The 14062-nt window shown below is 38.2% G+C and overlaps 1 protein-coding gene and 1 long non-coding RNA gene across 7 annotated transcripts in view; one reads left to right on the forward strand and one right to left on the reverse strand.

The window, feature by feature from the left end:
- Positions 1–14062, forward strand: part of LOC107966622 (uncharacterized) — a 216643-nt gene that overhangs the window by 165547 nt on the left and 37034 nt on the right. For 4 of the 6 annotated variants that reach the window (XR_010148072.1, XR_008538503.2, XR_010148074.1 and 1 more), the window contains one exon: positions 13148–13325. The exons of the other annotated variants lie outside the window; for them this stretch is intronic. This is a non-coding gene — a long non-coding RNA (uncharacterized LOC107966622). The remainder of the gene's footprint in view (positions 1–13147; positions 13326–14062) is intronic. 6 annotated transcript variants of the gene reach the window in all.
- IFNG (interferon gamma) lies at positions 4539–8799 on the reverse strand. Its single transcript, NM_001193665.1, has 4 exons — positions 8686–8799; positions 7377–7445; positions 7099–7281; positions 4539–4673 (listed from the first exon to the last, which is right to left on the reverse strand). Exons 1-4 carry the CDS (start codon positions 8797–8799, stop codon positions 4539–4541), a joined length of 501 nt encoding a protein of 166 aa, NP_001180594.1.

Here is a 14062-nt window from a genome sequence, read left to right on the forward strand (position 1 = left end):
TTTCACAGAGATATCACAAAAGGTGTGCTGTGTTCGTTTTCTTGCATCCTATCAGGTAGGATACCCTTTTCATTTATCTCATTACTAAGGATGTTCACTTTTATTCCTTGATTAAGATGATATCTGCTAAGCTTCTCTACCATAAAATTACTCCTTTCCAATTTGTAATTAATTAATATTTTGTAGGGAGATATTTTGCAATGATGTGGCTATACCATTCCTCATCAAACTTTTGGTGTATTCATTTATATCAATATATACTCATGGTTTCCTATTATATTCAATAGGTCATAATACATTACTATCAATATTTATTTTGATGCTCAAATTTTCTCATATTTCACCAGTGGGAGTCCCTTCAAGCTGGTTTCTGTGCCTTTTAACATGTTTCCATCATCCTCTGAATACTTCTTTTTTTTCTAGCACTTCATGTACTTTCACTACCCCTGTTCTGGGATCAGCCAATTCTCCAAGGAGTTCTGGTTCATTCTAGCAAAGAATGGTATTTAGAAGTCAAGATATGGGTGATCAGTGTTCTCATTGTTATCGAGATGTTACTACTCCCAGGCCCCCTCAATGGACAGAGTTAGGGTGAACTAATATTTCTATCTATTATTTATTTCTATATCTACCTCTATATATTGAAGAGCATAAGTTAATACTGATACATCTAATTCTAATTCAATATCATAGGGTTTATTCTAATTTTCTCCTTTTCTGTACTGTACCTTCCTTCAATAGTGAGGAAAACTGGCTCCCATTATCTTTAATATAATTACTTAATTAATTTCCCATCTGCACTAATATGTCTTCCCCTATGCAGATGCCATTCTTACTTCACTCTAACACTCATGCTGGGCCATCCCAGGACACAGATGTCCTCCTCACCTTGCCTGGACTCTGACACCCTACTCCAGGCCATTCTTCCACATGGGCACCTCCTTGCTAGGCTAAGGTTCAGAGGACCCATGTCAGGCTGCCGCACTGTGATAGACTGCATAATGGACCCCCAAAGATGTCCACATCCTAGTCCCCTGAATCTGGGACTGTTGATTTATATGGCAAAAAAAAAAAAAAAAAACTTCTCAGTTAAAAATCTTAAGAAGGAGGAGACAATATCCTGAATTATTCAAGAGGTCTTAATGTAATCACAAGGGTCCTTATAAGAGGAAATCGGGAGTATCAGAGTCAGAGAGAATGAGAGAGCCTGGAAGATACTCTTCTGCTGGCTTTTAAAAAGGAAGAGGCCACTAGCTGAGGAATGAGAGTGGCCTCTAGCAGTTGGAAAAGTCAAGGAAACAGATTGTCTCCTAGAGTCTCCAGAAGGAACAAGCCCTGCCGATGCCTTGATTTTAGCCCACTGAGCCTAGTTTTGGATTTCTGTCCTCCATGATGATAAGATAATAAACGTGGCTTTTTTTTTTTCAGCAACTAAGTTTGTTGTCACTTATTACCAAAGCAACAGGAAACTAATATGCTCACCCACCTCTTCAAGGACCTTCTCCTCATTCTGCTCAGGTTCTGACACCTTCCACACCAGGTTTCCTCCCTACACACTGTGCCTGGAATTTGGCTGCCCATAGTGGGCAATTACAGATGTCTACCTTACTCTGATGCACTTAATTGATTTAGAATAATATTGTTCAAATGGGAAGAGAGAGGAAGAGAAGAATGAAGAGAACAGGATAAGAAAGAACAGGAAAATCCATTGACACTTCATGCTCAAGTTTTAATCACCAAAAATTGCCCCACCAGCAAGCATATGCCAGCAATTTCTGAAAGTCACTAAGGGTGAAAGCTATACGATAAGGGCTCTCCCACTGCAAGCCCAGGCTGCCGTCCCAGCTGCTTACAAGATTAGGGAGATACCTGCCCCTGCTGGCATTGGGAGAGGAATCAGCCCCCAAGGTGTCTTAGTCTAAAGCATGGTCCATCCCTCCTACAAGCTCCATCACACTTCTGAAACTAGGTGTGTTCATAAGAGAAGAAACATACAACATAGAGAATAATTGACAACCACTGCATAGGCCAGTCTCAACTCAAGTTCTCTTAAAGGATCTTCTCCCTGTCTCATTCCCTGCTATAATCACAGCACCTAATACAGTTTATATCTCTTCATGTCTCACAGTCTGGGCCAAACTGAGACCAACCTCAGAGAGAGGGAATGTTTTATCCAGCCCTAGACTAAAATTTATCTCCTGGGGCTTCATTACACATGGTATGATTAATCACTGCTCAAGATGATCGATGGTGGGAATTTCCAATCCCTTCCCCAGAAGTATGGTCTAGAACTGTGGTCCAGGCAAGACAGCTTCACAGTAGCCCTCCATCTGTTTATACATCAAAGTCTGCATCAATGAATCTTAATTCAAACAAGAGTGGAGACACCAGTAGCAGATCATATTAGCTGTAGTTGTGCCAAAATTAACCAAATTTACTTCCAATCTTGCTTCATCAAAGATTCAAAAGTTTTAGCATCAGATCTCACCCACTGTCACTTAGTTACCCAATAATCAAAATAATGACCCCTGATTATTGTCAATGACTCAAATGATCCTTTGTGTGATCTATTTCACATAATCCTACTGTTGCTGTTGGCGGGTTATGTGAAATTTTTGAGAAGGAAGCCCCAGATGTCTAACCCTCTCTATCCTTGACATTCATGATCTTGCCACCACTACATGTTCCACAGCTGGTAGAACTAATCTCACTATATCCATTATCTTGTTTATGTCGGTGATCATAAGAAGTCTCAGACTCACAACACATCCCTATGCACATTCCCTTTTATGACAGCCTCTCTTACTTTGTCTCACTGGGTCTTCTGGAATTTACAGCCCAGAACTAACCAAATCCATCATATCCTCAACTTCCTCCTTCTCAAAAGATAAACTGGCCCTCCCCTAAGGACATTGCTTCCCCTGAATTCCTCTCAAGTGTGGCTGATTTTCTCTTCCGTCTTCTGGGCCCAGCACACTGGTCTGCTGGTTCTTCTACCACTCCAGGAAAATCTCTTCAGAGCCTTTACAAGGATATACCTTTTGCCTGGAATTCAAATAGCTACCTCTCTTACTTCTTAAAGCGCTTCCTCAAATGGCATCTCCTCAATAAGGCCACATATAATTACCCTTTTAAACCTCTAGCCCTCCCACTCCACCATACATAGGACTCCTAATTTCCCTGTCCTGCTCTCCTTTAACTATTTTTCCATGACACCAATCACCTTAGAGAATGCCATGCAATAGACTCACATATTATGTATTTTGTTCATTGTTTATCTGTCCCTTGCTTAATTTCAAATTCCCCAGGGGCAGGGATCCTTGGCTGTTTTGCTTGAGTAAGGTATCTCAAGGTCTACAACAGCACCAGGCACATAGTAGGTACTCCAATAAATATTTCTTGAGTGAAAGAATCAATTCGTACCACAATATTATGAGGAACACACAATTATTTTTCTTTTTCAGACAATAAAGCTGAAACTTAGACAATATACATAATGTACTAAAGGTCACACTACTTGTAATGGAATAACTTGGATTCCAATCCAAGCCTTCTCCCTAGAGCTTACACCCACTACTCCACACCCACTGGTGTTTGCCAGCATTGGATGAGGGAGAGGAAGATTCTGAAATGAAGGAGGGAATAGGAAGGTGGAGAAGGGGCTAGAAATAAATCTCTGTGTGCCAAGCTAAGCAGTTTAAACTACATTCCATAGCAGAACCTCTGAATTGAATAGTGACATAATTAAATCTGTATCTTAGAAAGATAATTCAAAGAGCTGCTAACTGGAAAAGCAAAAGCCAACAAAATGCTAGTGGAAAGAAATACCACATTTAATGGAACCAAATGCAACTCTAAAATTTCCACAGCTAAGACTCCCCTCCCTACTAATTCATTAATAGGTAGTTCTTTCACTCCAGTTCTCACTTAGAAAAAGTCCAACACAGCATAAGTAGTTGTGAACTTACACTTTATTCATATATATTAGATATTGATAATCTTAACAAATGAGTTACTTTCCATTTGGGTACAGTCACAGTTGTCAACAATATTTGGAAGCACCAGGCATGAAATCTCCTGAGATGCTATGTTTTCATCAGGGTCACCTGACACATTCAAGTTCTGTCTGACATGCCATTAAAGCACTGGCTCAGATTGCAGGCATATTTTCAAACCGGCAGTAACTGGATAGTATCACTTCACTTATAAGTGTTCATTGTATCATCAAGTGAAATAAACACACAACCCATGGGATCTTGCTTAGGTTGGCTGCCTAGTTGGCCCCTGAGATAAAGCCTTGTAATCACATAGCCTTGCCTAATTAGTCAGAAAACAAAGGATTAAGTGAGACAGTCACAGGATATAGGAATTATAAATAATACATATATTAATAGATATTCATTTTCATTACACAAAAGTTGCTATTATAAATACTTATTTGATTGATGAGTCTAAAAATATATTCCCCATATAAATAATGTTAAATATTAATAAATAGATTTAGATTTAAAATTCAAATATTGCAGGCAGGACAACCATTACTGGGATGCTCTTCGACCTCGAAACAGCATCTGACTCCTTTTTCGCTTCCCCGTTTTAACTGCTGGCGACAGTTCAGCCATCACTTGGATGAGTTCATGTATTGCCTTGCGTTGGACATTCAAGTCAGTTACCTATTGAGAAAGAAAAGAGCAAAATTAATTTCAGGCACATAAGCCATCAGGATATTCTGCTAATGTCATGATGGTCAGTGAAAATAAAAGTATTCCTTTAAAAAATGGACCGTATTACCTTAATATACAATATTTACTTCTTCAGCAGTTGAAGCTAAAAATTACAATTACATTTCTAGTTGTGCTATAATGTGGTGGAGTCCATCACATATCTTTAAATCTACTTCTATAGGATTCTTGAAATTATATAGTGAAAAGACTCCTGGTGTGGAGTCAGCATAAAAAGGTGGGTTTGAATCTCATGCATGCAATAATTCTGACCTTGAGCCAGCTACTTAACCTCTCTGAACTTCTATTTTCTCATCTAAAGGAGGATGAGACTGTTTCTATGACCTCTCTATCATCAATCTACCAATTATATCACTTTATACTTTAGTCTCTCCTGTATGCATCAAATGAGTAACTATAGGTCAATGATTCTCACTGTTGTGCATAGCAGATTAACCCGGAAACCTGTTAAAGACCTCAGAGATCCAGGTGCATGAAGTGGAAGGACTGTGCCCTGTGCATTCACTAAGCTCCCCAGGTGATTCTGACATCCACCTAAGTTTGAGAACCACTGATCTAGGTTAGGTACCCTAGAAAACACCAAATCCAAAACGAGTGAAAACTGTAATTTTTAATTTCTCCCAGATTAGGTCAGTCTCTCAATTTCCATAATAGATTTTAAAATAAACACCCCCAATCATATTTATATATGGCTTACTGATATATAAAGTTTAAAAGTAGGAATTGCAACAACTTTTCCAGTACCCTGCCTTCTAGGCAAGCAAATTGAACTGCTTTCATTTCCTCACTCTAACCAATAGGGCCATTTAGATGATGCTTCATAAAATGTGGACCATTTACCTTCCTCTTGGCTCTGCCATTACATTTTTTCTAATCTTGGGAACACTATGGCTACCTCATCACATTTCTGAGGATGGCTGGGGGATTACAGCTAAAGACTAATTGTCAAAGGGCATAACATGCATAAAATGGCTTAGCAACTGAGCCAAAGAGAATAATAATTAATAGAGCTCACTCAAGATTGCCCATCAAGAAACAGGAGGTTTGTAGCTTCCAGAAGGAAGAAACCAACAGATTTTTTTTCATTTTTTTAAGTCCCAGTTCCTGCAGAGTAGAAAACATTTTCGACAAGCTGTGTGTTTGCAAGTGACAGATTTTACTTTCCAATGTTCAAATCATCACCAAGAAACTAAGAGACTTATCCAGGACTGAACAGTAAGCCAGGGGCACCACTGGATTAGAAACAAGTGCTGAGTGTCTAGTTTATAACCAAAGGAGACCTGTTGCCATGTCTCTCCTTTCTGTTTCTGGGGGCTTACATGAGAGGAGTGAGAGGCAGGCCCAGCAATAGTGAAAGCTGAGCACAAATCCTAAGAACACAAATGCTAGCTTGAAGACACAGTCCCTCTCATTTGAGCCCATTTGTATCAAAGTCAACCCCAAAGGAATCTAGAGGCCTTTGTCTTGTAGAAAACATTTTGAAAAACATGATTTGTCTTTATGCCTCAATGTTATCTTTCTGTTTATAGAAGCCATAACTTAAAGATACAAGTTCATGAGGTAAGACTTAGGAGTCTAAGGAGTTCTCCAGCTGAGATATTCTGAAAGTTGATAGAGAGTTGATAGAACAATCTTTTCATAAGGTATACATTCTATCTATTTTTCCCTAAAAACAAACAAACAGCAACCATTCTTGCTTCTAACTGGGCAGTACAATCTGATAGGTTGGCTAGAGACTTGCAGTGGGGTGTCCCTGGTACCTATTCAAAGACTGTAGCTTTCTTCTATCTCATTCTCATTTTCTATTCTTTGCATTGTAGAGTTTTGGAGCAAAGAAGGTCATCAAACTTATGCAGTGAACCTAACAGTTTCCTTTTAAGATGAGGAAACTGAGCCCCAGCCAGCCATGTGATTCATCACAGTTCCTTGGTGGCTGAGTTGGGAGGAGAACACACATCTTCTCAGCTCCTCCCACTGCTCTTTCCATTAAGACAGACAGCCTCTCATTCAAAGTAAGAGAATTTCCATCATATGAGCAAGGGACAATGAGAGAACTGCTTCTCAGTACTCCCCGCTGCTTCCTCACCTACTTCCTCTTCACTGGATTTGTCAACTCACCTGTCTTTACGCAATAGTTACAATGCCAGCATTTTTCTACATTACATACTTCAGCGATTCTCTTACTGGCTTTGCAAAGTCACCCAAACACGAATGGAAATAGTAAGGTAGAGTTTCAGCCATGAGTTGAGTTCATAGCTTTAGCAACTGTTAAATAGCTAATGTCTACTTTCTGGAGAATAAATGCTTTGCAAGACCCTCGGCAATGAAACCAAAGAAAGAATTTAAATAGCCTCACCGAATAATTAGTCAGCTTTTCGAAGTCATCTCGTTTCTTTTTGTTGCTATTGAAAAACTTGACATTCATGTCTTCCTTGATGGTCTCCACACTCTTTTGGATGCTCTGGTCATCTTTAAAGTTTTTAAAAAGTTTGAAGTAAAAGGAGACAATTTGGCTCTGCATTATTTTTCTGTCACTCTCCTTGGAAGGAAAGAGCACAAACAGAGGATGATGTGAATTTATCCATCAGAAAGCAAGCAACAGGAAAATTAGCCAAATGGGAATATTCAGCTTACCTCTTTCCAATTCTTCAAAATGCCTAAGAAAAGAGTTCCATTATCTGCTACATCTGAATGACCTGCATTCTAAAAAAGAAAAAGAAAAAATTGGTTTACAATTAGCCCATAAATTGCCTTAAAAATACATTTCAAGTTTCATTGAACTCAGATGTGACAATATTCACTGATTTCCTTTTCAACTCTTCTGCTTAGTTCTAACAATAAGTATTCCCAAAAGGCTTATGTGAGATATAGACAAAGACTATTATGCTCTTTTAGCTTTTTTATTTCCCAATACAGCCATTAAATTGCAATGTCACAAATGAGCTCAACAAAGCTGATGATACTCCAAAGGTCCCAAAAACTATAGTAAGCTAAAGAAAGTATTTCCAAGCTAGGCTAAAAAATACAAAAACAAAAAACAGCAAAGCCGCCCCACTATAAAATACTGCCCCCCAATGGTACAGGTTTCTATTACATCTACTGTGCCTTCCTGTAGGGTATTATTATACGAGCTTTAAAAGATAGTTCCAAACATGTGCGAGTGTGTGTGTGTGTGTGTGTGTGTGATTTGATTTTGTGTTGTAAGAATAAAATCAATTGTGAATGTCTGAATATTATTATGACAGCTATAATTATAATAGCTAAGTTTTAAACAAATAATGAAATATTTAAAATGTAAAAACTTTTCATTAACTATCAATAAAATTTTAAAAGAAACTCAAAAAATTCACTTAAAATTTTTAAACATTCCTTAGCCAGAATCATAATTCTTCCAAAATCCCAGTGAGCAACGAAGTTCAGGAATACTTCACAAGTAATATAGATAGAGAAGCAGAATGTTGAAATCACTCTTTGGAGAAAATCACCTATCAGTTATTTTTTTAAGCCAAAGCTTTAAGGACCTTTTTTACTTTAATTTGTAAATGTTTCCTATTACCTTTTTAAGGCTAATCTTGACCTTAGAGTCTGAGAAGTCAAAAACTAACAACCAATCATTTTTTTCAATCTGCATACTCCTTGACTATCACAACTGAATGAGTTCCCACCACAAAATTATTAACATCATTATGCTTCATACCCATATTATGCCCATCTTTTGGAAAATTCATAAATCCCTTTTAAGTCTCTATACAAACTGAGCGGAAGGTTAAAACAATATCTAGATTATTTAGTCAAGGAACTCATCTAGTCAACAATTAACAAAATAACACCAAATCTCAAAATGACTGCCTACAAGAGATGACAGCCTATCAGAGATGCTACAGCAAGTCGATATTCAGTCATTTTCAACCACAAACAAGTACTATTAAAAAGTCATACTTACAAAATATTTCTTAAGGTTTTCTGCTTCTTTTACATATGGGTCCTGGCAGTAACAGCCAAGAGAACCCAAAACGATGCAGAGCTGAAAAGCCAAGATATAACTTGTATATTTCATCGTTTCCGAGAGAATTAAGCCAAAGAAGTTGAAATCAGTAGTTCTTGTATCAAGCTGATCAGGTCCAAAGGACTTAACTGATCTTTCTCTTCTAATAGCTGATCTTCAGATGATCAGAACAATGTGCTGCACCTCCTCTGGCTGCTGGTATTTATACCTAATTGAAGTCTCCTGAGGATTACGTATTTTCACAAGTTTTTTAAGATGAGATGGTGACAGATAGGCAGGGATGCTAGTTTGTATTAATAACTAAGGTTTTGTGGCATTTGGGTGTTGTAGTTAGAGTTTCCTTTAGACTCCTTGGGTCCTTTGACGATGAGACAGACCCATTATGCCCACCTGTGCCATTCTGGTGGGATTCTTTGAAGGCACTTTTACTTCACACCATTCAAGGACTGGAAATTTTTTTGCACCTCCCCACTTCGCCCTGGTAAAATGTTGACTCTTCATTCACAAAGCACATTGATCATTTGCTTGTGGTTGGGAACAAGTGAAAAACGAAATTCTAGGGCCTCTCAAACCTTTACAAAGGGGCAGCCTTTTAAAATTTTTCTTGCAAATGACCAGAAAGCAAGGAAAGAATGTGGTTAAAAGAACAATTTGGTGAGGAAGTCCTTCATCAGAGTTGGTTAGTAAAATATCTACCACAAGTTTCAAATTGCTCTAGATCAGCACTGCCCAGTAGAAATATAATACAAGCCACACAGGTAAATTTAAATGATCTAGTAGCCTCATTAATAAAAGATTTTTTAAAAGGTAAATATAATTTTAAAATATATTGTATTTAAACCAATATATCCCAAATATTACTTCAGTATGCATCAATATACTACATTATTAATAAGGCATTTGACATTCTTTTTGTCATATTAAATCCTTGAAATACAGTGTAGAGAATATTCCCAGAGGGAGTTCCAGACGCAGTGGCTCACACCTGTAATCCCAGCACTTTGGGAGGTCGAGGCGGGTGGATCACAAGGTCAGGAGTTCGAGACCAGCCTAGCCAATATGGTGAAGCCCCATCTCTACTAAAAATACAAAAAAATTAGCCAGGCATGGTGGTGTATGCCTGTAATCTCAGCTACTAGGGAGGCTGAGGCAGGAGAATGGCTTGAACCCAGAAGGTGGAGGTTGCAGTGAGCCGAGATCGCACCACTACACTCCAGCCTAGGTGACAGAGTAAGACTCCGTCTCAAAAAAAAAAAAAAAGAAAAAAAGAAAAAAGGAAAGAAATACAGTGTATATTTTAAGCCTACGGTGCATCTCAATTTGGTCTAGTCATATTTCAAACGCTTAATGGGCACATACTGCTAGGTGCTACTATATTGAACAGCATAGCTCTAAACAATTTATTGTTCCAAATAATCAGTACTAACAGAGAATCTTTTTAACTTTTTATTTCTTTGTCTTTCAGATACAAAAAAAAATAGGATTCTTTCTCCTCCTTTGTAATTTATTTATGAAGTACAACACTTTGGGATGGCACAAAAAGCCCTCCACTCTTTGGTTCAAACCCACTTTGCATTTCTACCTGCACTGTGTACATAACAGTATTGCAGTTATGGGGCAAACTTGATTCCTGACTCCTCTACTATCTAGCTATATGATTGTGAGTTAGCTTCTTAAATCTTCTATGACTCAGTCTCCTTACCTGTAAAACTGGCTTGATAATAGTATCTTCTTCCATGCTTCAGTTGAAAATTAAATCAGGTAATCCTCATAAAGTGCTAGGAATTTTTCCTGGCATATAGTAATCACTAATGAAAGTTTATTATTATTTTGGCACATTGGATGACTAGTCATTTCTTTTTTTTTTTTTTTTTTTTTTTTTTTTTTTTTTTTGAGACGGAGTCTTGCTCTGTCACCCAGGCTGGAGTGCAGTGGCGCAATCTCGGCTCACTGCAAGCTCTGCCTCCCGGATTCACGCCATTCTCCTGCCTCAGCCTCCCGAGTAGCTGGGACTACAGGCACTCGCCACGCCCGGCTAATTTTTTTTGGTATTTTTAGTATAGACGGGGTTTCACTGTGTTAATCAGGATGGTCTCGATCTCCTGACCTCGTGATCCGCCCGCCTTGGCCTCCCAAAGTGCTGGGATTACAGGCGTGAGCCACCGCACCCGGCCTAGTCATTTCTTTAAAAAAAAAAAAAAAAAAAATACCCTGGACCTTTGCTCATGCTGTTTCTTTGGTCTTGAGTTCTTTTTCCTCTCATTTGTGCCCCTGAGAGTAGTAGCCATCCATCCAAGCCCGGCTTAAAAATTACCATCTCCCTGAGTTTTTCCAAAATTATCCTCCTTAAAATTAATCTTACATTCTCTATACAAGTCTTGGTTTATACTTTTCTAAGAGTTCTGATTCCTCAATCTTGATTGAAGATAGCTATTCGCGTGTCTTCTGCCATGTTAGATTGAGTTTCTGAAAATCAGAAATTGTTTCATTGCTTTTATGATGGCTTTCTCTTCCCTAAAATATTTTAGCATGGAGATTTGCTCATAAAGAGCACTGAATAAATGTAAATTCGAATGCTTGCCTAAGGCTCTCTTTCGAGTTATTTGCCCTCAAATTCTAATTCCGATGTTATCAGGCCTAACCTGTAAGAAACTAGTTTTTAATTAAATAATATTTATGATTAATGTTAGAAACATGATGCTGTGTCTCTTTAGCCAACACTTGCTGACTGCGACAATTTCGTGTATTCTTTTATGTGGGAAAAAAAGCCAGAAAGCTCTTTGAGGGGCGATCTTCCCAAAGAATAAATAAGATCAAAACATTTATGTGGAACCAAACCTCATGTTAAGCAAGTGAAGAATGTAAAAATTACATTGTTGCATACAAAGCTCTACTGTTGCTCTGCTCAAGAAAAATTACGTCCAGAGAACGTGCTTGCAGGTGGCACAGGGATTTGGGTCAGAGCCTGAAACACTTTGCAGGTTCTCAATACCTTCCAATGCCCAACCTCTGAGTCACTGGAAGGAATGTTCCCAACTGTCTGGAAATAAGTAAAAATTAGTTCTGCCTGGTCCTTGATTGCTCCACTGGAATGTAGTACTAGGATTGAGGAGTTAAGAATAGTGGGATCCATAAGAGGGAATGATATACTGCCTAGCCACTTGTAAATTGAGAATGCCTATTCAAAATAACAGATTATATTAAGAATATGTTTACAGTGTGGCAACTGTTTACAAACAGTAATTACACGGCTAAAATCCAAGCTCTAATAACTCTTGATGGCATGGTCAAGCACAGAATTATGGAATTATAGATTATCTATGGTCAACCCCTTACCTTTTAGATTTGTAAATCCAGACCCAGAAAGACAAGTGATGTGCTTAAATTCTTTCAACTGGCTAATGCAGAACTGAGTCTAAATCCAAGATCTTCCCAAAGAGGATGGAACCCTTAGTCAATCCATCCCCCAATCTATCAATCTCCATTGAGATGATTGCATGTACCTCTACGTTAGATATGTGAATTCAAATAACTACACACTATCAGGCTTTAGTTTCTGGGATTTTTTCTTCTGTAGAATTTGTGAGATAGTAATCACACTTTAATTCCTTAAAACATAGTAAGACTGCAAATATAATTTGAAATTGTTTCTGAAATATATTTTTGAAATTTTTGCCTAGACATCCCAGCCAACCTGACTTCATGGACATGCAACCTGTGCAGTCTGACAGGACCCTGAACTTAGAACAGCCCACACTTGGTTTAATGCTTTGTTGTCACTTCCTTGAAATTTCTAATAACTCTTCAAACCAAGGACACACATTTTCGTTTTGCACTTGTTTCCACAAATTATGCAGCTGGTCCTGCATTCCAGACTGGCAGTGAAACATCTGCTATTAGATTTTCATCTTTCAACATATGATTCTTTTGTTCAGAACATTATCACTACAATAAGTATATACGTTTGTGATCTTTTCCTGTCTTGTCAACTTTGCAAACAAAGAAATTTCTCTCTCTTTTCTGCCTGTAAAACACCTTTTGTTGCACATGCAAACTAGAGGTTTCACACTTTGTTGGTTTGGCCAGTTCTGAGACTGCAGAATAAGTCACCATCGAGATATACTTTAAAAGTTTTGCAGAGCCACCAGGAGCCAAGGTGTGACCATATTACTAAAACAGAGGGGCTGAAAACTTTCTTTTTTCTTTTCAACTAGACTTTTTTTCTGAAAACTGGCTATGGTTATATATGACACGTCAGCAACATTTCAATCATATCTCATGCTATCCTCAGTCTTAACTGAGTAGGTAGTCAGTAAGCCAAAACTTACACCTTGGTTTCCCTTTTCCTCTGTCATCAGCAGTCACATCCTAGCACTCACAACCAAATTATCTCATCCAGACTTCGGCGTAGATTTCTTCCACTCAATATGAGTCAATATTGGATCCATGCCCCCACGCTATTTTGACTTCCGGAACTCCTGACATCATGCAAGCCAAACCTACGGAAGAAGCATGACATACAGAATAGAAGTCCACACGGAGTCAGATTTTCCCCGCAATTTGACTCATGAAATCCCGTAAGTTAGAGGAAGATTTTCTGAATCCCCCTTTTCTTTTGTGCCTTCTGGCCATTTTTGAGGAGTGGTTCAAAGACTATAGAAGGTATGCTACTTACACAGTACAATCATCAGATTACAATATTCTTAATTTTATACCAGATGGGATTGTGTATTGATAATCCAGAGATTCATGGTCCTGCTTTGAAGGTTGTATTTTTGTTCCACAAGGAATTTTAATGCACCAAGTGCCAAATACTTTGATTGATATGGGGTTACCAAAGAAGGATGAAAAGTTCTATTGTGAAAATGTTGGTTTATATCCCAATTTCAATTAATTAATATGTCCTTATTGAATTGAATGCCTACTAGATATCCATAGCTTTAGGGGTTACAAAGAAGTTAGCAGTGAGACAATCTGGTAGGAGCATATGTCACCACATTGGAAGCTAGGATTGATTCCTGTTCTTGTTGCTGAATAGGTAGAATAGGTATCCATATTCCCCACCTTTTCTCCATGTACATCCTCTCCAGGTGGTTCATATCGTTAAGAGGACTTATTATTGGTCAGAGGGAAATACACACATTGACATATGTATTGTGTTTCCTCCTCCTATACCCAAGGCAGACGTCACTAATCAGTCATGGCATTCCTTTCTATTAAATCCAGATATCACTGCTGAATCCTTCTCAACACTGAAATCCAGATAGATACTGACTTATTTATATTTCATTGCTTATTTTCCCTATTAGGGCAA

The sequence above is a fragment of the Pan troglodytes genome, chromosome 10, assembly GCF_028858775.2.
Source record: "Pan troglodytes isolate AG18354 chromosome 10, NHGRI_mPanTro3-v2.0_pri, whole genome shotgun sequence".
NCBI classification, from domain to species: Eukaryota; Metazoa; Chordata; class Mammalia; order Primates; family Hominidae; genus Pan; species Pan troglodytes.

Coding starts and splice junctions, on each gene's coding strand:
- IFNG (NM_001193665.1), bottom strand. CDS start 8,799: ATGAAATATACAAGTTATATCTTGGCTTTTCAGCTCTGCATCGTTTTG. Junction 7,446..8,685: donor AAAACCTTAAGAAATATTTT/GTAAGTATGACT, acceptor TTTCTTTTTTAG/AATGCAGGTCATTCAGATGT. Junction 4,674..7,098: donor AAAAGCTGACTAATTATTCG/GTGAGGCTATTT, acceptor CTTTCTCAATAG/GTAACTGACTTGAATGTCCA.